The 26,326-nt window shown below is 64.6% G+C and overlaps 8 protein-coding genes across 8 annotated transcripts; 3 read left to right on the top strand and 5 right to left on the bottom strand.

Annotated features, from left to right (window-relative positions):
- Positions 1–1,499: 1,499 nt before the first annotated feature.
- EMIHUDRAFT_369193 (hypothetical protein) lies at positions 1,500–4,045 on the bottom strand. The gene is made up of 8 exons (XM_005772600.1): positions 3,462–4,045; positions 3,339–3,390; positions 3,137–3,272; positions 2,824–3,069; positions 2,643–2,740; positions 2,372–2,496; positions 2,073–2,280; positions 1,500–2,005 (listed from the first exon to the last, which is right to left on the bottom strand). Exons 1-8 carry the CDS (start codon positions 3,973–3,975, stop codon positions 1,651–1,653), a joined length of 1,734 nt encoding a protein of 577 aa, XP_005772657.1. The 5' UTR covers positions 3,976–4,045; the 3' UTR covers positions 1,500–1,650.
- A 1,558-nt stretch (positions 4,046–5,603) lies between these two features.
- On the bottom strand, positions 5,604–7,061 carry EMIHUDRAFT_117684 (hypothetical protein; the record flags this gene model as incomplete). Its single annotated transcript, XM_005772601.1, has 2 exons — positions 5,604–6,698; positions 6,747–7,061. 2 exons carry the CDS (start codon positions 7,059–7,061, stop codon positions 5,604–5,606), a joined length of 1,410 nt encoding a protein of 469 aa, XP_005772658.1.
- A 3,600-nt stretch (positions 7,062–10,661) lies between these two features.
- EMIHUDRAFT_55007 (hypothetical protein) lies at positions 10,662–11,396 on the top strand (the record flags this gene model as incomplete). Its single annotated transcript, XM_005772602.1, has 1 exon — positions 10,662–11,396. A coding segment is annotated over one exon (735 nt), but the record flags the coding sequence as incomplete, so codon positions are not given.
- A 170-nt stretch (positions 11,397–11,566) lies between these two features.
- Positions 11,567–12,646, bottom strand: EMIHUDRAFT_444727 (hypothetical protein). The gene is made up of 3 exons (XM_005772603.1): positions 12,310–12,646; positions 12,088–12,243; positions 11,567–12,014 (listed from the first exon to the last, which is right to left on the bottom strand). Exons 1-3 carry the CDS (start codon positions 12,556–12,558, stop codon positions 11,673–11,675), a joined length of 747 nt encoding a protein of 248 aa, XP_005772660.1. The 5' UTR covers positions 12,559–12,646; the 3' UTR covers positions 11,567–11,672.
- A 1,080-nt stretch (positions 12,647–13,726) lies between these two features.
- EMIHUDRAFT_117686 (hypothetical protein) lies at positions 13,727–15,004 on the top strand (the record flags this gene model as incomplete). Its single annotated transcript, XM_005772604.1, has 1 exon — positions 13,727–15,004. One exon carries the CDS (start codon positions 13,727–13,729, stop codon positions 15,002–15,004), a length of 1,278 nt encoding a protein of 425 aa, XP_005772661.1.
- A 421-nt stretch (positions 15,005–15,425) lies between these two features.
- Positions 15,426–18,597, bottom strand: EMIHUDRAFT_469985 (hypothetical protein; the record flags this gene model as incomplete). The annotated part of the gene is made up of 7 exons (XM_005772605.1): positions 15,426–15,976; positions 16,045–16,125; positions 16,203–16,307; positions 16,431–16,508; positions 16,663–16,851; positions 17,357–17,413; positions 17,593–18,597. 7 exons carry the CDS (start codon positions 18,595–18,597, stop codon positions 15,542–15,544), a joined length of 1,950 nt encoding a protein of 649 aa, XP_005772662.1. The 3' UTR covers positions 15,426–15,541.
- Positions 18,598–19,785: 1,188 nt separating this feature from the next.
- EMIHUDRAFT_469986 (hypothetical protein) lies at positions 19,786–24,306 on the bottom strand (the record flags this gene model as incomplete). Its single annotated transcript, XM_005772606.1, has 9 exons — positions 19,786–19,818; positions 22,077–22,532; positions 22,652–22,714; positions 22,894–22,948; positions 23,102–23,298; positions 23,385–23,433; positions 23,599–23,649; positions 23,718–23,818; positions 23,860–24,306. The coding sequence occupies 8 exons, from the start codon at positions 24,304–24,306 to the stop codon at positions 22,281–22,283; spliced, it is 1,215 nt and encodes a 404-aa protein (XP_005772663.1). The 3' UTR covers positions 19,786–19,818; positions 22,077–22,280.
- Positions 24,307–25,603: 1,297 nt separating this feature from the next.
- EMIHUDRAFT_47245 (hypothetical protein) lies at positions 25,604–26,057 on the top strand (the record flags this gene model as incomplete). The annotated part of the gene is made up of 2 exons (XM_005772607.1): positions 25,604–25,777; positions 25,947–26,057. Coding segments are annotated over 2 exons (285 nt in total), but the record flags the coding sequence as incomplete, so codon positions are not given.
- Between the last annotated feature and the right edge of the window lie 269 nt (positions 26,058–26,326).

Here is a 26,326-nt window from a genome sequence, read left to right on the forward strand (position 1 = left end):
GGGAAGGTATTGAACTGCCCTAAAACGAAGGGGCACGTCCTGTTCACGCGATGCCCAGCCGTGGTGTGAGCCCGAGGGCCGGCGAGAGTCGGCAGGCAGCAGAGCCCTCGGTCAACATTGGCTCTGACGCCGTGCCAGTAGTCGGCGCGCCGCGATCTGCATACCTGTTCGTACCTCTATAGTAGTGCGGCCACGTGTATTGCTGTTCGGCGAGCCGCGTTCCGCTCTCTCGACCGTGAGGCCAGTTGGCGGGCGCCTAAAGCGCCTGGTTTGTGCGTCGAGCGGTGAGCTCACAACAGACACCGTCCGAGCCCGATGCACGCCAGGCGTCTCATTCCAAGCCCACTACGCATTCCCACGCGCTCAGGCGCCGCTCGAACCCCACCTCTTTGAGCCGGTTACCCCGCGGCAAGGCAACTCGGCGCTCTCGATGTGCGCACTAGGCAGTCTCAACGCCGATTACTGCCGAGCGCGCACGACTCGTAGGCGTACCGGCGTGCCGCTGGCATACTACGCGACGGTGGAGGCGCGTGGGCTTGCTCAAAAGGCATGCATCTGTCGGAGAGCGTGCCGCAAGACCTGATGTGCCTCCGCTCCAGGTGTGAGGCAGTTCGATGGATCCAGTCTAGCGACCTCTACGTGACGATTGAGGACTGCTCTTCCCCTTTGGCCGAGCCTCCAGTCCCTGCCACCGTGCACCTGGCGCCAGAAAGCTGCATTTACATCCCGCACGCGCGATCGGCAGTCGAGTTATAACCCGCAGCTGTGCAGTGCGTGCGCACCACGAACCGTTGTTCGGCGATCTCTCGGCGACCACTCGTCGACTCGCGCTCAGACGCGAGGTGCGTGCTCGCCCGGCCCCCCGTGAGGGGACTAGGCCATTTTTAGCGAGATCGGGGAAATCACTCTCATCGCCCGCCGCTCACGCTTCCCTCCCTCTCCCGCTGCCGCCGTATCCGGTCCTAGCCTGCGATACATTGAGACCTCACGCCCCGCGACTGTCTTCCACGCTCGCAGGCGGGCCTATCCGCCGTGCCACTCCATGCATGATCACCGCTGGGGGCAGCGGTGCTCGTGCGACTGCGGATTCGGCCTCACCTCACTGCCCTCTGGCCTGCAGCTGCACGTTGCCGGGGGCCATTCTCGAGCCCTCTGGCGAATGGGCCCAAATCCGGGCTCTGAGCACGCCTACTGCTGACGATCTATGTAGCTAGTGCGGTGGGGTCTGGCGCAGGTGCGCGAGACCGTCGCCACAGGGGGGGACGCGCGATTATGTGGGCGCTCCCGAGGGGGCGAAACCGCATGTTCAAGGGAAACCAGGCGAATTGCGCCCCCAAAATGGTCCTGAGCGGCTCCCACGACCTCCCCAACACCCGAGGTGCACGACACGACCGCTTGTTCGAACATTAGTGACACAAGTAGTTATTCCTGTGGGTTGTGTCATCGTGCCTTACCTTACCTTAGTCCTTACTCTACCTTACCAGGCCGCCTTTTTATTTACACCTCGGAGGCTCATGTACCAAAATAACGATCCACTTCGCCACACTCTGCACACACCGTGCGTGCGAGCCCGAGCAGGCTCGAGACCGACGTGCGACGAGAGATCCACACCGTACTCTCTCTCATCTCCCGCGCTCTCGAAACTCTAGTCTACGCCCCGCCTCCACTGCGGTGGCAGCGCGCCACCACCTCCGGCGTCGCGCTCGCGGTGCGGTAGAATAGACGCATAACGGTCAGGGAGCTGCCGTTGACTGCAACGTTGTGGCTCCCGCTGACATCGACATAGATGCACGCGCCGACTGGACAAGCGCCGCCCAAGTCGGGGTTGTTCATCGAGCCCCAGCGGCCAGAGCGACCGCTGCGCCACCGCGCGTCACCATTGCCGCCGAGCTGCAGCGAGGAGCCGTCCTCGCACGCCCACTCCGACCCGACGAGCCGCTTGATGAGCGGCATCGTGCGCAGCTCCGTCGCGAAGCCGTTTGCGTGCCGCCCAAACCAGTCGAGCCTACGCGGAAAAAGAAACACGGCCGAGTCGCGCGAGGAAGAACAGCGCGCGTGCGAAGAAGAACAGCCTGCGGCGGCCGTAGACCGACTGCAGCGGCGGCTCGCTCGAGCCGGGGGCGGGCTGCCGGCGCGGCCACGCGGTGCCGAGCGCGCGCATCGCCTCGTTGAAGGCGCCGACGAGGAAGAAGGCGGCCTTGTTTGCGCCGGGCGGCGGGTCGGGCAGCGGGTACGGCGGCGGCTCTGCGGAGAAGTGGCGCTTGTCGAGGGAGAACTCGCCTGGGGTGAGTGGATGGGTGTGGTGAGGAGCGAGCTGGGAAAGAAGGGGGTGGGGTGGGGGGGGGGGCGCTTGTCGGGGGGCGGAGCTCGCCGATCGTCCACGGCTGGCAGGGGGTGCCGTCGAGGTAGTACTCAAACTGGTAGGTGTAGTGGAAGATCCAGTAGCGGAGAGGGAAGCCGTCCAGCTGCGGGGCGGAGGGTGTGTGTGTGTGTGTGTGTGTGTGGGGGGGGGGGGGGGGGGGGAAGAAGGAATAAAAACTTTCCCTCCCCCCGGAAAAAAAAGGGCCCCCGTTTCCCCTTGAAACCCCGGAAAAACCTTTTTTTTCCAAGGAACCCCCTTTCCTTTTTTTACCAAAATTTTCACCTGGAGGGGGGGGGGAAACTTGGGGGGAAACCCCTTTGGGGGGGGGGGGATCCAATATCCCCCCCTTTTGTTTACCCCACCGAGGGTGCGGTCGGCCTGAAGGCATCATCAATGCTGTCAGCCATCCCGACCAGCTCCTCCCAACCTCGACCGCACAGCCGAGGGTGTGGCGTGCGTGCCTGCGGGTCCGTCTTGAGCTTGACCGCCGTCTCGCTCCACGGCCCTGCCACCTCCTCGAGGTCGGCCCTGTGGATGAGCACGGGCGACGGGCCGATCGACTGCACCTGCTTGTAGCCCGCCTCGCCGCCCGCCGGCCAGACCCGCTTGATGAAGGGCGCGTGGGTCGGGTTGGGGCCCATGTAGCCGAAGAGGTACGCCATCGGCGAGCCGCGCTCGGCGCGGTTCGGGATGGGCTGCAGCAGCACGTGGTCCTAGGAAGTGTCTAGGAAGTGTCTAGGAAGTGTCTAGGTTCGGGAGGGGCTGCAGCAGCACGTGGTCCGTCTCTGCGACGAGGAGGTACTCTTCCTGCAGCGCGGCGTACCGGGCCGACTTGAGGAAGTAAGTGACGCTGCGGGGCCGGTTGATGACGCGGTAGCCGTGGAAGCGAGAGATGTCGGCCGGCTCGTACCTGCCGCACAGCAGAGGCGTCAAGGCCCCGACGAGCGACGGGAGAGAAACATCCGCGGAGCCGCACTCGGGCGTGAAATGCGACGGTATCTCCGCCTCGAGCCCGTCCGGACGGCCGCCTAGGAAGGGGACCACGCAAGGCTCGGGAAGGCTCCGGCTCCCCCTCCCTCGAGCCCGGCCAACCGATGGCCTGGCGACGCGACCAGCCGCGTGAAGCCGGTCAGCTCGGTGCAGCGGCCCGCCGGGTCTGAGTCCCGCACGCGCTGCCAGTGGTGATACATGATGCGGCACTGCCATGACTGGTAGTTGTCCGCCGTGGCGGTCAGCACCACGTGGAACGGCTTGCGCGATGCGGGACACCCTTGCACTGCCACGCCGGAGATGTTGCGACCGCTGCTGCCGCCGCCACTGCTGCCGCCACTGCTGCTGCTGGCACCACCGCTGCTGCCGCCGCCACTGCTGCCGCCACTGCTGCTGCTGGCACCACCACTGACGCCTCCGGCTTTGACCTTTGCCACGTCCGCACGACCAGCTGCTGCGTTTGTGGCGCGTGTGCGAGCAGCGATGAGCGCCAGAGTAGCTGCATCTGGTGCATGCGGAGAATTGTCGTGCAGATCCGCCTGCGGCATTGAGCGCGCCCATTGAAACAGCGGCACGCCTGCAAACGGGAGCAGCAGAAGACTGAGGTTCCTCTTCGACAGCATCGGCGGACCGTCGGCCGAGAGTCGACGGCCGCGACCGAGAGGCCGAGTGTTGAGGTGGCGGCGCGAATGCCTTCCAGCCTTGGTTATTAGAAGAAAATACCCTATATGGTGCCGTGCGCCTGGTCTGCTTGGTGAGAAACTGCGGAGAGAGATAGGAAGTGGTAGACGCGCGAGGGTGGGCGACGGCTAGCACCACACTCCTCTCCTTAAATCCCTGTGTGGTGGCGGCGTGCCGTCCTCCCATCCCTCCCTTGGGGTGTCTGTTTTCTTTCTTTCTGGTCTGCAGCGAGAATCGGCGAGGGACTGCGAAGAGAGATGGGAAGAGGCAGACGCCCAAGGGTGGGCGACGGATAGCGCACGACACCCCTCTTCTTAAAATCCCTGTGTGGTGGCGGCGTGCCGTCCTCCCATCCCTCCCATGTTTTCTTTCTTTTTTGGGGGGTCTGTGAGAGGTTGAGGTGCGAGCCCTGGAGGCCCTGGGGATACTTCACACAAAAACACAACCCCCGACCCAAGACGCACAAGCACAGACAGTCGAGAAGGGAGAGACAGCAACGACAGTCAGAAGCCAGCGCTGAATGCCTTTTCACGCGAAAAGAATTTTATCACAAACTCCTCTCGCACGACACTGGGCAGGGGGGGTGATGCACGCCCTGTGAGAGCGGGGCGGGGTGCGCACTGTGCCTCTGTGTTCGTGCGTCGCCCATCTCTCCTGGAGATGACTGCTCTTATCCTCGCGCTACCCAACGCGGCCACAAAGGATATCCACCTCGAGAACCTCGAGAGAGATGACTGCTCTATTTATTTATTACACTGGGCAGGGACTGGCGCGCACTGGCACTAACACAGGTACACCAATCGCGCCCCCTCCTCGTATTATCGTCAAGTAGAGTTTGTTAGTAGTTTATGTAAATTGCGTGGGCCGTCGGGGGGGGGCGGTGTGCAGTGCTCAAACTTTACCGGTATGGGAGTTTTTGGCTAATCAAACCCAAGGCCTGCACTAATCAAAAAGTGGTACGGGATACCAGTTGCCTCACGGAAATCAAAGCGAGTCGGAGTGCCTTCTTGGTGGCAAAATCGGCAAAATCGGCAAAATACCGGGTATTTTGCGGGTATACCTGGAAAAACCCGGGTATACCCGGGTAAGACCCGCACTTTTGCATGGTTTCGCCCCCGGGACCACACCGACAGCCGCTACAACTACTGAAAACCCCGCATACCACTTTCGCATACCACTATACCATACCACTCCAAAACTAATCAAAATATCGCCAAATACCAGTCTCATACCGGTAAAGTTTGAGCACTGGCGGTGTGTATTCTCGTATTAGAGTTAAGGCGGGGAAACACGGAACTAACCCTCGCGCCTCGGAGACCCGTGTTTACTTTGTGGCCCATTCCCCGCGAACGCGCACCTCCCCAGGGCTAGGGCTCTCTAGCCCGCAACCCGACCCCGATCATCCGACCCACTGGGGGGTGCGCTTCTTAGCTCCCCCCGCGGCCTTGGGTGTGAGTGCCTGAGGCTGCCAACCTCCAAGTGCTCCAAGTTTGGCCGCGTTGGGTTAGCGCGGATTGGTGTGACGCGATCCACACAGGCGTGCCCCGGGTACTTTATAACACCAAGCCCCTCAGCAAGAGTGATCAATCAGCTCCACCCTGTCTAGAAAGAAACGGATCGGTTCCTCCTGGACCGCTGGTGCCGTCTCGGGCTTTGCCCACCACAAGCCCATTCTGCTCATCAGGCTCGGGCGCGGCTCTGACACCGCCGTCTCCTGGACGCGCCGCCTGTTCATGAGGGTGAATCCGCGCCACCCCTCAAAGGTAGGTCCAGGAGGTTGCACCGATTTCCAAATCGGGATGCACAGCGTGTACAGCCCCAGGTTTGCCTGGACGATGAGGTTGTTGCGGTCGAGCGGGTGGACTTGTGAGGCAATGTTGGAGCCCTTTCCTCCGCTCAGCTGGTACGACAACCCCTCTGGCAGCGGCTCGATGCAGCGCGAGAACCCAGCTCTGCAAGCGACCCCAGGCGAGCTGGCGGTCTTCCCCGACTCGTCAACCTGCGGGAGCTCGTACGTCTCCACAAAGAGCTCGATAAAGCCGCGGCGGAACCACGCCCCTACCCCCTTCATCCAAGTCCACACGCCCATGGCTGCGTTCACGACTGTCCCCGCGATCCGTGTGAAGATGGTGCGCGTCATACAGAAGGACCACATAGATGAACACTCCTCCGCATCTGTGTAGTAGTCGCCAGCGTCGCTTTCCATTGCTGCCTCCTCCTGAGTAGTGCCCATCAAAAAGACGTCGTCCTCGCAAGTCCCGTTCAAGGACGGCGGGATGTAGATGTCGACGAGAATGTTCCGGTACGCGCCTCCTCTCTCTGGTGGCATGATGGGGTGTGTGCAGCCTGGCGCTTCGCAGGTCAGGCTGATTCCGCTCATGTACAAGAACTCCGCCTCGTATGACAGCGTGTTGGTCACACCGCACGGGTCCCTGTTCCGCCATGCACCTGTCGACTCTTTGTCGTTGATCGACTCGTAGTAGCCCCATCCGCTCTCGAGGTTCTTGTCCAGGATGGTGAATGACCTGCCCGTCAACGACCGCGCGGACGCCATCGCCGACCGCGCTGCCATCGTCTCGAGCGGCTTCGCCAGCTCAGCCGGAGGAGGCTCGAGGGCGCTGTAGCCAAAGAAGAGCTTGAGGGTGCGATCGGAGAGGCCGGCCGCCTGTCGGCCGTCGACACAGCCAGGCTTACTGCTGGGCTAAAGCGGCACCGGCAGGCCCTGCTCGCCTTGCCACACCGTGTCCCCTTCCCAGCCAATGCGAGGGGACCAAGTGTGCGACTCCTGGTTTATGAGACGGGGCGCATGAGCCCCGGGGCAAACTGGGGATGGTGGACTGGCGGTGTTGCCAGGAAATCGGGGCTTGGGACCAGGCGCGCGCAGCGCAGGGGCTTGCACCTCGGCAAAGGGTGCAATGGCCGCGAACGGAGTTTTCTGCACCTTCTCGGCAACCGCGCCGGTTGTCAGCAGGGCATTTGTCAAGATGGCGATGGCAAAGAAGCGCAGGCGTGCAACAGACATGGTCATGGATGGAATCGGGAGTAGTTTTCGATTAGTAATGAGTGCGGGCGTAAACAAAAGAACCTCTTGACGATGTTTGGTATCTCTTTAGTGCCGAGGAGGCGCTGGCGGATCTTCCAGCCCTTTTCGGCACCGCAGCGCGGTCCTACGGGCGATGCCGGCCCCCCCGATGGCCCAGCTGGCCAGGCCGGGTCGGCTGCATGTCCAGGCTGGCCGTGGGGGTCATTGTTGGGTCATTGTGTCTCGTTGGAACACGGTTTTTTGGCCGACGGCAGAAGATCCTCTGGAGGATCTTCTGCCGGGAACCAATATCAGAGCTCTGAACGGCTGATCTGAGAGCCCCCCAGTACAGTAGGGATTGATTATGATCAGATCCATCACTCACTGGCCGGGGTTGAGCTCTTCTCGACGATAAGCCGCGTGCAGCGTGCCTGAAGTTCAGCCCCGCACGACGCACAGACGTGCCGGAGAGTGGGCTGCTAGCGCTCTGCGGGCAGCAAATGTCGCGCTTCTGGGCCACCACGCCGGTAATATGACCTAACCCGGTCAGTCTGAGGCTGCAGCCATGATGGTTGCGCTCCTCCTGGTGTCGGTGGACCACTTTTCGGCTTGAGCTAGCGACGAGAATGATCAGCGTGAGGTGGACTCACGAGGGAGGCCGAGGGTCGCCATGTTGGGCACACAGGTGCCATCCAGGCAGAAGTATTGACCAGACAATGAATACGGACAATATCCTTACAAAGAGAGCGATGCCTTCCCACCTGCTGACCGCTTCTGCGGTGGTCGCCACCAATGCAACGACGGCACTCGCCGGCCACGTTGCTGGCCAGCACCAACAATTCTGGGCGCCGGTCGGCCCGAGGCATTGCTAGGCCTGCTCAGGCCGTGCCACATGAGCACTGAATGGCCTCGCAGGCGGCTCATGGGGCCGGTGACGGCGCCCTGCGCCGAAGATCCTCGGGCGGATCTTCAGGCCGGCACTTAAGAGATAACTCACAGAAGGTTTGTTGTTCGCGAATCAAGACACAGAGCTCACACAGAATCACAGCGGGAGGAAAGCGGCGAGTCGCAATTCCTGAGGTCCTTGTGGCGGGCCACCCTGTCCAGAAAGGCATGGATGCCAATCTGGGGTCTCTCGACCGAGTCTATAATGGTATTGCTAAATCTCTCTCTCTCTCTCTCTCTCTCTCTCTCTCTCTCTCTGATCACGTGCGTGCGAGAGAGATTTTTAGCAATACCAAACAACTCTAACACTCACACGTAATTTGGGGCCTGGAGCCCTGTTCACGCGCGCGCGAGACGTGCAGACAGGGTTGCCAGGTGAGAGCGAATGGCGCGGTTCACGCCTCGCACAACAGAGAGAGAGATGCGCTCTGCATGGTGGGACATAAAAGAGAGCGAGTACTTGGGCGAGTAGGCCGTGCGGTCGACGCTGCTCGCTGCCGCGCGCGACTTTGCGCGCGAGGCGTGACCAACCTCTGGCTCTGCTCCCGACCCGCGACCGACTCGAGAGGACACTTGTTTTTGTTGAAAAGTGTACGCCACACGAGGGGGGGGGAGAAGGACAGGGTCCCCACCTGCACGAGCAGGATCTTGGAAGGACGATCAGGGACACAGGGGAAAAAGAAAGAAAGAATCATTCAAACGATGGGATGGGAGGAGGACAAGGTCCCCACCTGCTCGAGCCTTCTTGGAAGGACGATGCGCGCCAGTCCCGTGCCCAGCGTTGTCCGACATTAAAAATCTTTTTTGCGGGCACAGCATCCGGGATGTGTACCACGAGCAAAGCTGCAGCCTTCGCTGGAGAGAGAGCTCGGATACAGAGCGAATAGTAAAGCCGCGGCATCTCACACCTACAGCGGAGGAAGCTTCGGTGGCAGACCCGAGCCCACAGCGCAAACGCAAACGAAGCTCAGCGTGAGCGCAGGACAGCCTCCGGCTCAGCTGCGCTCCTGCCACCGTGGCAACCGCACCGACGAAAACGAGAACAGCACGCGAACCAAGCTTGCGTCCGCACCCAGCGACTGTATGCTATAGGCGCGGCAGCGGTAGACGTCCGAGCTATTTGCGATATCGGCCATCTGTCCTGAGGGAGGGTATAGAGGATGTAGAGTGTAGAGCGCTGTAGAGCTGTAGAGATGTAGAGCGCTCTGGAGCGCTGTAGAGCTGTAGAGCTCTATCTACATCCGGCGTGGGACGAACCGCGATCTAGGTGTACGAGCGCGTCGGACGGAGGGGCTTGGAGCACTTGGAGTGCAGTCGGCAACCTCACATCCAGGGCCGGGGAGCTAAGAAGCGCACCCAGCGAGCCGGATGATCGGCATCGGGCTACGGGCTAGAGAGCCCTGACCCCTTGAGCACTTGAGCACCGGATAGGGTCGATTCCGCATGGTACGGGACCCCTCGATCGTCTCGCCCACCCTCACTGGTGTGTTCATTGGGGGGGGTCATAACAAACACGGTACAGGATCGAGGTGCACGCTGCTGAGGGACCCCAGAGGGTAGATCGAGCAGTGTCGTCCCCCCTCTCCATCATCTCAAAATACTGGTCGTAAGTGGCGCGGGTTCGCTGCTGCGGGGTCCCCGCTGTCGCCCGGGGTCGTGCGAGGGGTGGGCACGACCAGTAGGGACCCCCTCCCCCGGGCCCCGCTCTCAGTTGGGGCCTCCGCGGCCGAGTGGGAGATATTGGATGGGAAACGGGTCGATTTGCAAAGTGGGCCGGGCCGGCTCGGGCCCCTGCCGGGCCCGGCCCGCGCGCCCTGCCGGCCCGGCCCGCGCGCCCTGCCGGGCCCGGCTTGCCCCTCCCGGGCCCGGCCCGCGCGCTTTGCCGGGCCCGGCTTGCCACTCCAGGGCCGAAGCGCCCAAATCAGCAGGTCGAGGAGCGAGGCGGGCCCGGGCGCCCGGCGTGGAGAAAACAGTCCTGCCCGGGCCCGTCTGCGGCACATAGGCCGGCCGGATCACTCACAGCCGGGCCCGGACAGGCGGGTTTGCTGGGCCTGTTTTGCGCGAGGCGGGCCCGGCGAGGAGAAAACCGGCCCGGCAAACCGTCCTGCCCGGGCCCGTCTGCGGCACATAGGCCGGCCCGCTCACTCACAGCCGGGCCCGGACAGGCGGGTTTGCCGGGCCTGTTTTGCGCGAGGCGGGCCCGGCGAGGAGAAAACCGGCCCGGCAAAAGCACGCTCGGCGGCCCGGGAGCGGCCACTTTTGACCCGGCCGGGGCCCGCCGGTGCACCTGCCGGGCCCGCCCCACTTACGTCCGGGGCCCCAGTTATATCCGGCGGCTTCCTAATTTTTGGCAGATTTTTGGGCGGCTATCCAGCTCGTGGAGTGGCAAAGGACGCCCGATAAAAAGGACGCCCGCTTAGCGCTGCGCGCGGCCGGGCAAAAAGCAGGCCGAAAGAAAAACCTTTGGCGTGTGCTAGTGTGAGCCTGTGTGTGTGCCAGTCCGCGCCAGTCTGCGCCCTTGTCGTGCCAGTGTGCTGTGAGAGAGGCTTGTATCTTATAAGAATTCTAGCGCTTCGCCGAGCCCGAAAAGCGCCCGCGAAGTCGGTTTTGGAAAAGATGTCTGACACTGCCTCCGAGCGGCTGGCGGCCTTCGTCGCCGCGCAGCCGTCGACGCGTCGGATCGTGTGTGTCACTTCGGGAGGCACCACGGTCCCACTGGAGCGCAACACGGTGCGCTTCATCGACAACTTCTCCACTGGCAACCGCGGGGCTGCTCTCGCCGAGCGCTTTCTCGCCGAGGGCTATGCTGTCATCTTTGTGCACCGCGCCGGCTCCGCCTTCCCGTTCGCCCGCCGCCTGCTGCCACCGGCCGTCTCGCCCGAGGAGTGGCTCCGCAGCCTCGGCGACGCCGCCGCGACTGCCGAGCGCGAGCGCGCCACCGCGACATTTTCGGCGTGTGCTCCGCGCCTCCTCGCACTGCCCTTCACGGCGGTGAGCGAGTATCTGGCGCTGCTGCGCGAGGCGAGCTGCGCGCTCGCGCCCGCTGGTGCTCGCGCCATGGTCTGCCTCGCCGCGGCTGTCAGCGACTTTTACGTGCCGGACGACGCGCTGCCGGAGCACAAGATCCAGTCGGCAGCCGGCGGCGGCGACACGGCGGCGGACGGCAGCCTGACGCTGCAGCTGCAGCCGGTGCCAAAGATGCTTGGCGCGATCAAGGGGCTCGGAGGCGGCGGCGGCGCGGCCTGGGCGCCGCGCGCCTTCGTCGTAAGCTTCAAGCTTGAGACGGACAGCGCGATCCTCCTCTCCAAGGCGGCGGGCGCGATTGCAAAGTACGGCGTCGACCTCGTGTGCGCCAACCTGCTGCAGACGTACAAGCGGGAGGTGACGGTGGTCACCGTGGCGGCCAGCGATGGCGACGCGCTCTCGACCACGCCGCTCTCGCTCGACGGCGCCGCCGACGGCGTCGAGATGGAGGAGCTGCTCGTGGGCGAGCTGGCGGCGAGGCACGCGAGGTGGGCGGGCGAGGGCGAGACCTGAGAGACGGGGAGAGGTGTTGACGAGGAGAGGTGTGGCCCGCCGTTCTACAAATGGGCGACACGTGGGACCCAAAAAAATCCAACGCAAAAGCTCACCCGCGCGGCACCGGACGGAAGAAGGCGGCGGGGGGGGGAGTCAGGCGGACCCCGCCAGTCCCTTCGGCGTCACCTCCCACAGCTTGCCTCCGATGGTGAGCGGAGCTCCCGCGGCGGCGAGCCGTGTCAGGTCGAGCAGCAGCAGCACCAGCATGCCGGCGCCGAGCGAGGAGAGGGCGACGCCGCGGAGGCCGGTGCCCTCGAGAGGCGTGTTGCCGGGCTCGTCGAGTGCGTAGTAGACCGGGAAGGAGACGAGGAAGTAGATGCCGTAGAAGGCCGAGCCGAGGGTGTACGCCATGTGCCGGTCCTCAAAGTCGTAGTACGGAAAGTGCGAGATCGTGAGCGTCTCCATGAAGGCGGTGGCGTACGAGAGGGCGCAGACCTGCGCCACAGCTCGAGTGGGTGAGGAGGCGCAGTCCGAACCGTGCGCACACCGCACCACCCGGCCCGCACACCACGTACGCGAACAGAGCGGTGCGCAGGTTGCCGGGCGCAAAGCCGGTCGCGACGCGCCGCAGCGCCAGGTTGGCGAAGACATGGTAGGAGGAAAAGTAAAAGTGGGTGGCGAGGTACATGCAGATGGGCACGTCATTCAGCCGCCACGCGGGCACCTAGGCCCCACGGCTCGGGGCTCGGGGTCGGGACAGCGTTGGGGCGCGCCTCTTGAGAGCAGGCGCCGTGTAGCGCGCGCGCAGCACACAGTAAAAGTAGTGCGTGTACCAGTAGTTGCCGATGAAGCCAAAGATGGCGATCCAAAGCTGCGCGCGCGCACCGTGCCGTTCGCCCAGCGGCCGCCCGTCCGCGCCGCCTCTCGCCAACTCGCGCAGCACTAGCGGCGCCGCGAGGCCGCCGCAGACGAGAAAGTAAGTCGCCGCGGTGAACTCCTCGTACAGTTCGAGCGCGATGATGACACCGAACGCGCCCATCCACACGATCGAGTACCACAGCACCCACGTCTCGTACACGCGCTTCTCGCCGGGCGCGGGCAGCCAGCGCGCCACCGTGCCCTTGGGCGGCGGCCGCTGCGCAGCGAGCAGCAGCAGCAGGCCCGCGATTAACGCCGCGAAGATGTAGAGCTGCTCGAACGGCGGGAGCTTGGACACGGGCTGCGGCGGAGGCGGAGGCGGCGAGGAGAGGAGGGAGGCGATGGCGTTTAGCATATGCTGCGCCAAGGTGTTTCGGCCGGCGAAGCCCCAGCAAACCAGCCGATCCTGGGGACCCCCGGGGGGGGGAGCTGGCGAGAAGAATTTTTCCGACGCGCAGTATTTATTTAAAGTCGGGCACGCGGGAGGAGGTAATTGAGGAGGCTGCCGGCGGAGGGGCGGAGGGGCGGAGTCGGAGGCTGCCGGCGGCGATGCCGATGCGCGATGGCCGCGCAGGGCGGCAGGGGGCGGACTAGGAGGGATGCAAACAAAAGACCCCACCGGCCGGCGATGCTGCAGCCAAACCAGCCGATCCTGGGGACCCCCCGGGGGGAGCTGGCGAGAAGAATTTTACAACCCAACTCCCTCGCACAACACTGGGCACGGGACTGGCGCGCACTGGCACTAACTGGCGAGAAGAATTTTCCGTCAAGGTGTATTTATTTAAAGTCGGGCACGCGGGAGGAGGTAATTGAGGAGGCGGAGGAGGGGCGGAGTCGGAGGCTGCCGGCGGCGATGCCGAATTGCCGATGCGCGATGGCCGCGCAGGGGCGGACTATGAGGGATGCAAAAGACCCCACCCAGGGTGGTGGGTGGATGGAGGAGGGAGGAGGAACGACGCAGGCCGTGCCGGCCGCCACCACCAGCGGCGAGGCGGGGGGGCGAGGGGACCGGGAAGCGACACAGGCGAGAAGAGGGGTCGGCAGCGCAGCGCGCAGGAGGGCAAGAGGAGGCGGGGACGCGGGGAGGCGGGGAGGGTGACCGAGGCGGCAGGTAGGAGGGGCGGCACGGGCGGTCTGGGGGGTTGGGGTTGGGGTTGCGGTTGGGCGAGCAGGAAGTTCAGGAACGCGCGGGGGGCGAGGCGCAGAAGGCGAAGCCGTAGTCGCCTCTAGGCGGCACGCGGAGCGCGTCGTGGCCCTATAGGCGGCACGCGGAGCGCGTCGTGGCCCTCATGGTGGCGTCGCCCGAATCTGTCGAAGGCGCCTTCGATGCCTTCGTTGCGTCTTTTGTCGAGCGCAGCGTGCTGACGGAGGCCAACGCCGATGGCCTGACTGACAAGGTTGCCAGCGCCGCAACGGAGGAAGCACGTGAGGTGGTCATGTGCGAGGCGCTGCGGGCCCTGCTGAAGCCAGGCATGGTAGTCACGCTGACCAGTGCCAAGTCCGAAGCATTCAAGGTCCGCGCGGGCACCGTGCTATACGTGCCGCCGGACAAGCGAACGGATGCCCGCAAGGTGCACATGCTGTCCAGCGAAGCAGATGGTTCCGAGATGTGCATCGCTGCTCTGTGGTGCCCTGCGCAGGGCGAAACCACGGCCAATCCTCGCTGGCGCGAGGTCAGCCTGTTCTGGGCTACTGAGGCCAACGACCTTGAGGCGATGGCCGCGCTCGTCGAGGCGGCAGCAGACGCCAACGCCTTCTTTTTCAGCAACACGCCGCTGCTGCGCGCGCTGATGCATCGACACGAGAATGCGGTCGAACTCCTGCTGGGCGCCGGCGCCGACCCCACATTGGCCAGCCCGGACGGGTGCACGCCGCTGATCATGCTCGCGGAGCCGGTGCCCGGCGAACCATCCGACGCGTCAGGGGCGAGGCTCGTGGCCAGGTTGCTGCGTGCAGGCGCGGCACCAACCCTTGAGAGGCGCGATGATGACAACGGCTGCACGGCGCTCGCCACCGCTGCGCTGCGGGGCAACGTGCAGGTCGCCGCCGCACTCCTCGAGGGCGGCGCCGCTTCCGACGCCGCCGACGCGGCGGGCGTCACCCCGCTGATGCTCTGCTTTGCTGGCGAGGCGGAAATTGCGGAGGACAGCGCAGAGAGGCCGAGGCACGTCACACCCGCGCTGGTGCGGCTCCTCCTCAGCGCGGGCGCGAGAGTGGACGCCGTCGACGCCGAGGGGCGCGATGCACTCTGGTACTGCCGCTCGGTGGGTCGTACCGACCTGCTGCGCTTGCTGCAGGAGCACGACAACGACGCCAACGACGCCTTCGACGCGGCATGCGGCGCGGACGGCGTGCCGCTCGACGCCACGGCCGCCGAGCGCCTCTTCACGATGATGTGCGTGCAGCGCGAGGCCGAGAATCGGCGCTTGGGGCGGGTCGAGGACGAGGAAGAGGTTGCGCGCCACGTGGCTGCCTCGCCGCACTTTATGGCTGCTCTGGACGGGCGTGGGGAGTTGCGCGAGGACCATGTGGCGTTTTCTGATGCGTACTTTGGTGGGGCGGCCTAACCGCCGATGCCATCAGTACGGTAGCGGATTTGTTGCTGGTGTTCCTTGGCCTCTTGGGATGCCCGAGACGACGACAGACCGGCACGTTCGGCCGTCGGCGCTCTCTGAGCCGCTCGGGGCTGTTGAGGTTCACATGATAAACCGGCTAGAACAACCCAGAGAGCTCCTTAACACAGTACGCGGGTCTCGCAGGAAAGGGCTGTAATATTAATAAAGCATTTTTTTTGAAATGGGCCATTTTAATGGGCCTAGAAGTAGAACAACATCACCGTACTGCGTACACCGACGGATCTAAGTTACTTCTAAGGATTAAATGGGCCTAACTAAAGTAGCGAGAGGCAGAGGGTGTGTGAAGGCTTGAAGTTTAGACTGGCCAGTGTGGGTCCGCCGCAGTGGCAGTGCACAAGAGAAAAGCGCCCAAGACGGATCGGCAGCGCCGTCTCACATGTTTTTCTCCTAGCTACGCTGATGCTCTCTCAAGACATCGGTCCTAATTTCCCTGCGTGGCACGACGCACGTCACACGACCTGAGAGTCCTCACCCGCGGCGGGCTCCCTGGAGGGGCGCCTTCCCCAGCGCCTGCCTCACGGCGGGCTGGTCGAGCACGCCGCACTCGCGGCAGACGGCCCGCAGGCCCGAGGCGCCGATCGAGCGGCGCAGCGCGACCAAGCAGAAGGAGGAGAGCACCGGCGGCGAGCGGCCGAGCATCTGCGCGCCGAGCGAGCGCGCGAGCCGCGAGGCGCGGGCGGCGCGCGCACCGTCGAGGAGCGGCCCGTACGTCCACTCGTCCGGTGAGAGCCCTTCGCGCCGCAGCCGGTCGTATAGCCGCATCGCCTCGTCGAGCTCGCCCTGGCCCGCGAAGCCGCGGATGAGGCCGTTGTAGCACATCAGGTCCGGCGCGATGCCGTCCTCCGCCGTCATGGTGCGGAACCAGCTCGCGGCGCGGGCGACGTCTCCCTCGCGCGCGAGCGCCTAAGCCATGACTCCTCCCCGGTGTCAACAGGTCGTCGTCACCCGCGACCTCCTTCCCGTGCGAGTGCCGACAGCACGATCGTGTACGAACAGCAGTCGGGCGGCGGGCCGAGCTCGCCTCGCCGGAAGCGGGAGAGGAGCGCCGCCGCCTGGCACAGCCACACAAAGGGTCTCAGTCCACTGACTCGCCGACTAGCTGAGTGAAGGGCTGACTCGGGCGAGCCGCCTGCGCCGGCCGGCTGGCGCGAACGAGCGACTCGAGCAGCTGGTTGAGCAGGATCGTGTCGGGCGCGATGCCGCGCGCGGTCATTCGGCGCAGCACGGCCGCCGCCTGCAGAAGGCTCAGACGAGGCTCAGAAGAGGTCCAGAGAAGGCAGCACCGCCGCCGCCTGCTGCGCTAGTCTTTGGTGCCAGATCTCGGCTCTGCCTCGGCTCCATCTCCTCTAAGCTGTACCTCGTCCGGCTGCGCCGTCTTCGCGTACGCGGCGATCGTGGTCGAGTACGACACCAAGTTGGGCGGCACGCCCGCCACCTGAAGGGGGGAGGGACAGCAGAGAGAGGGCCGAGAGGGAGGAGAGACTGGGCGCCACGCCCGTCCGCCTCCCATCGCGTCTAGCCACCCGCCAGCCATCTGAGTCTCGGCTGCGTCTCGGCTGCATCTCGGCTGCGTCTCGGCTGCGTCTCGCCTCCATCTTGTCGAGCCACTCATCTGCAAGCTCCGGCAGCCGCGCGCGCGCGCAACACGCCAGCACCTTGTTGAAGCACTGCGCGTCCGGCTGCAGCCCGAGCTGCTTCATCGCGCCCAACCACTCCGCCGCGCGCGCGGGCGCCGTCGACGCGCCCGGCGAGAGCGAAATCATCGAAGAGAAAGTGACCTAGCCTCGGCTCGGCCTCGGGCTCACCTCGACTGCACCACACCTCGGCTCGATCTCGAGCGAGGTCATCAAGGAGAAACAGACCGTGTCTGGCGCCACCCCAGCCGCGTGCATCGAGTGCAGCAGCGCCTCCGCCTCCGCCGCTCGGTCGCGCCGCAGCAGGCAGCCAATCACGAGGTTGTACGCCAGCGTCGAGCCGCCTCCTCCGCCTCCGCCTCCGCCTCCGCCGGCCGCCTCCATGCGGCGCAGCAGCGCGAGCGCCTAGCCGAGATGGAGCCGAGATGGAGCCGAGATGGAGCCGAGATGGAGCCGAGGTGGAGCCGAGATGGAGCCGAGGTGTAGCCGAGGTGTAGCCGTGGTGTAGCCGAGCTCCGCCAGCGCGGGCGCCTCGTCCGCCTCGCCGGCCCGCCCTAACCCTAGCCCTAGCCCTAGCCCTAACCCTAGCCCTAACCCTAACCCTAGCCCTAGCCCTAGCCCTAACCCTAACCCTAACCCTAACCCTAACCTCGTCCGCCTCGCCGGCCCGTGCGCAGACCGAGAGCAGCGCGTGGAAGGTTGGCACCTGCGGCAGAGGCTCAAAGCAGGCTGCGCGGAGCACCTCGCTGCGTGGAGCGGCTCCTTGCTTGTGTGCCGCGTTCGGCGCCGCCTCGCCCCAACCGCCCGAGTCTCTCTCGCTGGAATCTCAGCTCCATCCCGGCTCCCTCTGTGCTCCCCCTGTGCTCCCTCTCGGCTCCATCTCACGTTGGGCGCCACCCCGTCCGCCTCCATCTGGTCCAGCACGCCGCTCGCCGCCTCGTACTCGCCGCGCATCGCGTGCCCCTTGGCCACAGACGCGTACGTCACCACTGTCGGCGCGAGGCCCGCGTCGCGCGCCGCCTGCAGCGCCCCCGCCGCCTCCGCCACCCGCCCCGCCACCGCAAACGCCTCAACCAGAGCCGAGTGGGCGCGGATGTCCGCGGTGATGTTCGGCGCCAGGCGCATCTCCGCCATCACCGCGGCGGCGCGGTCCGGCTGGCCTACGGAGCGTCCGAGGAGGCTCCGAGACGTCTGATCCTGGAGGAGACGACGCCGCGGCCCGAGCTCGCCGGCGTTGGCGTGCGCGGCGATGAGGGCGTTGAAGGAGCGGAGGTCGGGGCGGTGCTCGCCCTCGCCGACCATCGTGCGCAGCGTCTCCATCACCTCGTGCGGCAGCCCCGCCGCGCCGTACGCCGCCATCGCGCGGTTGTACTCGGAGCGGCGAGGCGGCGCCTTTGAGCGCCGAAGCAGCAGCTGAGACACCGACGGCTCGACGACGCGCCGGAGCCAGCGCGCGGCCTCGCGCGGCCGGCCGGCGGCGGAGAGGGCGGAGACGACCAGCGCGTAGCTCTCGAGCGACGGCGTCTTGCGCGCGCGCCGCATCCTCCGCAGCAGCGAGAGGCACTCCTCCACCAGGCCCGCCTCGGCGTGCGCGCGGATGGCGCGCTCAAAGAGCTCGGTGTCGGGCGCGGCACCGCTCAGCTCCTCGACGGCGATGAGGTCCGCCAACAGCACCTGGGCGTGCTCGGCCGCAGAAGGCGCCACCTTGGGCACGCCGGCGGCCGCCCTTTGCTCCTCACTCAGGTCGCGAGCCAGGCTGCGCTGGGCCGCTGTGCAGACAACGGAGGATACCGCAGCGCGGCAAGTGCGCGGTGGCTGCCGAGGCGGCAGCAGCTGAAGCGGCTCCACGGAACCGGCGAGGAGGGCGAAGGCGCACGCTGGACGCAGCATATATGTATGTGCATATTGTCGGTCTGCAGCAAGCGAGGAGGGCCAAATGAAGAATTCTTCCGCCTCTCTCACAGCACACTGAAGAAATGTCTGTCCTCGACCCAGCCCTAGCTTGGGATGTCCGTTGTATTTATTTATTTATTTATTTATTTATTGAAGAAATTCGCGGCGCCGCAGGACGAGGCAGAAGAGAACGAAGCGACAGAGGAAGAAGCGACAAGAGAGAGAACGACGAGAGTGGGACGGCCGCGAGGTGGCACGAAGGTTGAGGCGAGAATCGGAGAGAGACTGCGAAGAGAGATAGGAAGAGGCAGACTCCCTAGGGTAGGCGACGGCTAGCGCATCACACTCCTCTCCTTAAAATCCCTGTGTGGTGGCGGCGTGCCGTTCTCCCATCCCTCCCTTGGGTTGTCTGTTTTCTTTCTTTCTTTCTGAAGAAATTCGCGGAGTGTGTTTTAGAGGAGAGAGAGTTTATCATCTGTCCAGCGTCCACCCATACCGCGTTGGTGTCCAGTCCGAGCCTGGCTGTTCTTCACCTTTCTACCTACCTACCTAGAGTTTAAATTCTTTTAGAGGAAGGCGAACTATGATGATGTATTGGTTTTTAGACTTGACGCTTATATAGTGGCATGGACGAGAATGTATGTGGTTGTATGCGGGCACAATCGCAATCTGAATGGCGATGATCTCATCACGTATCACGAACATCATGCCGACAAGACTCAGACATTGAAACACTGACTGCCGCACACACGGCGTGTGAGTGTTAGAGTTGTTTGGTATTGCTAAAAATCTCTCTCTCACACACGGACATCAGCCGGAAGTGAGGGTCGGGGCGGCCATCTGGATGGCGCGCTGCCCGGCGGGTTAGGGTTGTTGGGCGGGGGAGCGCGTCGATTGGGCGGCAGCGCGCACCTACATGGCCTGGCCAGCGTCGCGCACGAGAGCGAAAGCGAGGCCTGTGGAGAGGCGCTTCCAAGCGAGGGTGGCCTCTTCACGGGCGTCGTTTCGCGGGACTGAGGGTGAGGCGCCTTTGGCGCGAAGTCAAACAGTTATACAACAACAGGCTCCGTCTCTCCGGCCTGAGAGATGAGATCTCGAGGTGCCGATGGCGGCAGCTCAAGATCTCTATCTTCAGTTAAAGCGATCTCTGAGTTTTGTGAGAGATGCTGTGTGTGGAAGATCTCTGATCGGCATCTACGATCTCGCCACTCAACAAATCTCGTCTGGGGGGGCGACCCCCCCATCTTTGTTTACCGATGCGTCCTAGAATGCAAAAACGCATTCTAGGACGCACTTTTCATCTCAAAGATACCATGTGTCTCGGGTACACAGGGCATTCTAGGATGCGATGGCTGTCCTGGAGATAGCCGCGCCGTGTCTTTTGTTACGCGTTCCATCTTAGACGCCACAAGCATCTATAGATGCACAGCTGTTCTGAGATGGCACTTGCATACTAGATCACATTTTACTATACTTGGACAGGGAAGCGTCTCAGGAGACACCGTGTGTCGGGTGCACCGGGCACCGAGGGGGGAGCAGGGAGCCAGGGAGCACGAAAAGGCGGTGTGATCTCTCGGCACCCCCTGGGGGCCCTGCCTTGAGTGCTCGTGTGAGGTCTCTCCTCGCGGCCTGCCCCTCCTGGAGAACCAGGTTCTCAGCACCGCGCATGCATCTGCTCGCGCCACGAGCTCTGGGCGCAAAGACTTAGCCTAAGCACGTTTTTCTCGCCAAGTACTATCTATATTCTTTTGCTTATATTCTCGCCAGACCATCTATATTCTCGAGAATATTCTCGAATATTGAGAATATTTTCACCACGCGAGAGGTCAGCGGACGCCAAAAATCGCTCTAAAGTAGAGGTTTGTGCTCCCAAACCGCTCAGGAACGTCCAAAACTTAAAGATTTCCGTCTGCATCGACCCAAAACCTACTTTTGAGGGGGCAAAAGAGCTGTTTCGAGAAGCTCTAGTCAAGACCGTTCTAGACGCCGCGATGTAACGGCGAGAATATTCAAGAATATCTTGAGACTCGAGGTCAACCAAGGTCAAGGGCTGAAGAAAACTCATAGATTCTTGAGAAAAAGCCGCGCCGGGGCATCTATATTCTCGAGAATATTCTCGAATACGAAAGTGCGCGGGACCATCTATATTCTCGGAGATATTCGAGAATATTGTGCTTAGGCCAAGCAAAGACCAAAGTTGCATGCACTGCTTACGACGATCCGACGGCGACGCCGCCTCCCCCCCCCACCAACCAGTTTGCGCGGCAGGTAGCGGGGCCAGTTCGAGGCTGAGGGCGTGGGCGTGCGCCTAGACACGGAAGACAGCGTACTTCCGAGAGTCGGCCAGCGGCGCGGTTTTTCTTGTTTGACTTGGCGATTTGAGGGACCGGGCATCCCGACTCGCCTCCAGCTCCAGCTCCTGCTCCTCGCTCCTCGCTCGGTGAGCTGTCGCCCACCAGCGCGCGGCGACCGCGCGCACACCGTGCCCGCCGGCTCGCCGCCCTCCTCACCACCCGTCGGCGCTGTCCGCAGGCATGTGAGTCAGAACGGCGACCGCGCAGCGCGCACGGGTGTCTTGCTCGCCACCACCCTCTCGCCCCCGCTCCGTGACCGCCGCCGCCCGCGCCACCGCCGCCGCCAACACCGCCTCGCGCCTCGCGCCTCGCTCTCGCCGCCCCCGCCGCCCGCCCTCGACCTCGCGACGGCGTCCTTCTGGGGATCTGCGGGTGGCTTGCCCGCCTCGCCGCCGCCCCCACAGCGTGACCGCTTCCGCCGCCCCCACAGCGTGACCGCTTCCGCTCGATCGGTGAGCCGTCGCCCACCACGCGCGCTCTCACGGCGACCGCGGGCCGCTCATCGCCTCCGCCACGTCGCAGGTGTTTGATCTGGGCAGGAAGCGGCGCTGGTGACGGCAACCGGCAGCCACGTGCACGGAGTGCTAAGCGAGGTGCCTGTGTCCAAGTCTGAGTAGCCCGTGGCCGTGAGTGGCGTCAGGGGCAGTGTTCTGTGACTGTGTCCTGTGCGTGCTGTTCAGTGTGAGTCGGTGCAGCGGGCGCCCACCCACGAGTGCTCGGGTGGGCGCGCCGCGGCTGTGCGAGTAGTAGCGCAGCAGCCGCGGCGCACAGCCGGGGGCACGGCCCGCCGCGCAGCGCTCGCCACACCGAGTTTTCGTTTTCTTTTTTGTTTTTATACGTGCGTGTATTTCTTGAGATCCACACGCTGTTCAAAATATGCGCGCGTCTTCTGAGACACGCGCGCTGTTCACAGTATGCACGGCGCGTCTTTTGAGACAGCAACGCCAATCGGAGATGCCGCGAGCAATTCGGGATGCGCGGAGCAACTAATATAGACTCGCGCATCTTAGGATGCTCGAGCATACCGAGGACAGCGAGCGTCTAAGTAGGAGGCCTACTAGACGCACTCTAATCCAGAGACGCATTCGGTAAACAAAGATGGGGGGGTCGCCCCCCCAGACGCTACTGGTGTCCCGCAGAGATCTCGATGTGTATGCAGCAGATTGAATGTGGCCCTACCATGCTAAAACATGAAAAGACTGATGGCCGCTCAAGACGCCCGCGCCCAGCCGTTCTGTCGCCCAGCGCAGCTCTCGTCTCGCAATAGCACACAGCACTGCTCGTCCGCGTGGCAACGCACCCTCGAGCGGCTTCCAGCTTGAGTGCTCAGACGCGCCTCCGGAGCCGGCCGTCGTCGTCGCTCGGCCCGTACTTTGAGGCGGTGGACTGGAACTCGGCGATCGGCGCGGGGCGGTGCATCGGCATCTGGACGGGCGACAGCTTCATCCCCTCGAGCGTGTCGCGCACGGACTTGTAGACGAAGCGGTTGAGCTTGGCGGAGAAGTGGTACCCGTCGGGGTGCTCCGCCTCGTGGTAGTTTGCCAGCTGGTACTGCATCATGTAGTTGAGGTTGAGCACCTGCGCGACGCCGGCAAGTCTTGGTCCCGGCCTTGCCATCACTCGGCAGAGGTCGGCACGGCGCACGAGGCTGGCGTGAGTGGTCTGGGGCTGGGGATGGGGGGTATGTCGCTGAGCACCGCGCCACGAGGGCCCTTGACGGGGTTGACGCCCGCTGTGCCGAGGCCCGCCGCCTCGCCCGCCTGCAAGCGGCCACGTCCGGACTGGGGCCGGAGCTTGTGTGTGTGGGCAGCACTGTGCGGGCCCGCGCTGCGCCATGCCCTTCTCGCTGCCCCACTCTCTGCCCCACTCTCTGCTCCCCTCTCCTCTGCCCCGCCTCTGCTCCCGTCGCTGCCCCCCTTGTCTGCTCTCCGTGTCTGACCCCGCCCCGGCTGCCTCGCGCCTCGCACGCGAGCGCGACGTACTGCTTGAGCGCGCTATTCGAGCCGGACGACCCCTGCGTCACCACGCCCGTCAGCGTCTCTCCGCGCCCCGCCCCGTCGAGCCGGCCGTTAGTCACGCTCGAGACGTGCTTCGCCCACTTCTCCTAGAGAGCAGAGCCGCGGGAGCGTCGGCGGCGCGTCGCGGACGGGTCGAGGGACGCGCCTCGCAGCTCCTTGTTGATCCGGCCGGGCGTGATCAAGATGATCTTTGCGCTCGGCATCGCCTCCTGCAGCGAGCTGAGGACGGCGGCCATGTTCTCCTTGAACTCCTCCTTCGGCACGCCGCCCGGGGAGGCGGAGACGTGGTCGTTCGAGCCGAGGCTCAGCGTGATGGCAAAGACGTCCTGCCGCCCGGCGGAGCCGATTACTCTGCCGAGCTCGCGACCGCCCGAGGCTACCCGAGGCTACCCGAGATTGCCCGAGATTGCACCTGCCGGTTGATTGAGCCGAGGATCTCGCTGAGTGACGCGCGCAGCAGCCTGTGAGGCGGAGGGAGCGCCGTGGGAGCTCGCCACGTTGGTGCGGGCGCGTGCGACGAGGCCCCGCTCCCAGCAGTGAGCTGCCAGCGCCGGCGTGAGTGTGCCATGGCAGCGTGAGTGGTGCCATGCGTGCGCTGCCGTGGCGCGTGCGTCTCATCCGCACACCGCGAGTTGCAGCCGGAGTAGCCGCGGTTGAGCACATCGGCGGAGGTGCGCCTGCCCGCGCCACACGCCGCGTGAGCGGCGCCTCTTCACAGCTCCAGCCGTGGCAGACGAGCTGGCGCCACGAGTAGTCGCGCTGCAGCAGCGTCAGCCAGCCGGGGCCGTGCTCCGGGATCGCGATGTCCATCCCCTGCCGCTGCAGCACGTCCGTCGCGAACGGCGCCTACAGGACACGTCCATGACACGTCCATCGCACGCCCATACCCTGCCGCTGCAGCACGTCGCACGAGGCCTACACAGGAGAAAGTGTGTATCATTTTCGGGGTCCAGCCGCCGCTGCAGCTCGCTTTTGGCAAAGGGCGCCTTCTTGTCCCAGGTCGGGTCGCACACGTGCTGCCCGAACTCAGTCAGAGAGTCGCCCAGCGCCAGGAAGATGGGCCGGCCGGAGGCGACGGTGTCGGGCGGGCCGAGCTCGCGCGGCGGCGGAGGAGCCGCCGCCGCCGCCGGTTTCGCCGCGGCTCCGTTGCCACCGCTGCCGTTCGCAGGCAACGTCTCGCCGCCAGACTCGAAGTAGGCGCGCAGCGCCTCCGCGTCCCAGCCAAAAGCGGACTGCGGCGGCACCACGTCATCGCAAAAGTACTCCTCCTGGAGCGCCTTGATCAGTGCCGCTTGGGTCGAGGCGAGCTTCTCGATGAGATCAGACACGCTCATGGCGCCTCTTTCCCTGCTCTGGGTGAGGCGACAATTGGGTGGGAGGCGGGCAAAAGGGCGGGAGAGGAACGAGCTCGGGGAGGCGCACCCCGACTGTAGGAATCGACCTGGATAAAGAAATCAGGCAACCTCAGCGGAGCTGGGAAGAGGACCGCCGCAAGCGGCGTGGCGTGGTGCGGTTGAGCATCCCTCCGGGGGCCCCTCTGCGCCGGGGAGGCGTTGTTGGAGGCTAGGACGCAAGCGTCCGTCGCCCTTTTCAAACTCGGGGCCCACTCCGCTACGCTCCGACCCGAATTTGGAGGGCCTAAAAGTTTAAGGTGTTGCTGCGCAAAAGGGGTCGGACACAGGGCGCAGCTCATGCTAAGAGCTAGAAGGGGAGATGGAGAGAACAAGCACCCTGTCCCGTTATTGCGTACACCAGCACCACAAAAAAAAGCTCTCTCTCTCCTGTCCTCACTCAGGGGGTCCACAACTACCGTGTCCCGCGACTAGCTGCCACGTTGCCGAGACCGAGAGCGGATCTCCTCCTGCTCCGCAAGGAGGATGGCCAAGGCTAAAGTCTTGCCGGAGCCGCCGGGCGCGTTGACGACTTGGAGAAGGTCGCCCTTCTACTTGTACTTGTTGAAAAGCTCGAGGGGGTGCTTTGTGGGGCGGTGCGCAGCCAGGCCAGCAGTGAGGGGAGGCGCACCCTCACTCTCCTCGGTTGCAGAGCTCGTCGGAGGCTGCGGCACGACGGGAGGGTCGCGACAGCAGTGTCCTCGGGCGAGCCGACGCGCATGTCCAATCAGCGCTGGGACTCATTGTGACGGCAGACGCCGGCTGCCTCTCCAACCGCTTCTGCAGCGTCCTTCTTTGCCCCGTGCATGGGCTCGATCCGATTCCGCAGCGTGTCGTCCCCAGCGGCGGTGCTGCGCGGGAGGCGGCCGCGGGCACGCTGGGCTCGATCAGCTTTCCCTAGCACGGATTTGGCGGACGTTCTTGGCTTCAATTTTACGGATGTGGCACCAGCTGATCACAGCACACTGGCACGACAAGGGCGCGGACTGGCGCGGACAGGCACACTCACCATAAGGGTACTCAGAAGAAAACCGCGCGGTCGCAGTCCAAGCCCCAGTCCAAGCCCGAGCAACGACTCTCCAAGTGCTCCATAGTCACATCAGGGCCCACCGGTCCTTCCTCTTCTTCACTCTAACGGTAAATTCTTTTTCACGATTCGGGCTGCCGTGCTGAACGGGCGGCGGGGCGAGGCGCGGAGCTTCGAGGGCGGCCGCTACGCTGCGGGCGGGCAGCTGGCGGAATGGGCCGCCTCTTTCTGCGCTACATCGAGGCGGAGAGCGTACACTGCTGCGCCTTGTGTGCGACGCACCTGGCAGCTCACGACCAGGTGGTCTCCCGCCAGTTCCGCGGCCGGCATGGCGACGCCTGGCTCTTTGGAGACGTGATCAATGTGAACGACGGTCCGCCGGAGAAGGTGCGCGTAGCTGCGCCGCCGCCCCTTCGCCGCCCTCCTCGCGGCGCCAGGCCTCGGGCCTCTCGCGCCCTCTCTCCGCACGGCCACGCCGATGCTTGACCCTAACGCGCCCCGCTGCCACTGCCACACTCCGCCCACTCTGCCCACTGCTCCTCGGCCCGGCCCGCAGCGGCTCCTTCTGACCGGGTTGCACGTGGTGGCGGACATTTATTGCAACGGCTGCGACACGCGGCTCGGGTGGAAGTACGTCGAGGCCTACGAGGAGCAACAAAAGTACAAGGCGTGCAACGGAGCCGCGGGCGCCGCGGCCGCGGCCGCTGGCTCCCTCACCGCACCCCGCCCGCCCCTCCCCCGCACAGGAGGGCAAGTTCATCCTCGAGATGAACCGGATCCTCAAGGAGAGGGATCTTCGCAAGCGAGAGGCATCCATTCTCCCCTCCTCAGCTCTCGCTGCGCTCGCCCGAACCGCTAGCGCCGGACTCTCTCTGCAGGCGGAGGCGGCGGGCGGCGGGGAGGCGAGGCACCGGCTGGCTGCGCTGGAGGACGAGG

Source organism: Emiliania huxleyi (assembly GCF_000372725.1).
Source record: "Emiliania huxleyi CCMP1516 unplaced genomic scaffold EMIHUscaffold_355, whole genome shotgun sequence".
Taxonomy (NCBI): Eukaryota; Haptophyta; order Isochrysidales; family Noelaerhabdaceae; genus Emiliania; species Emiliania huxleyi.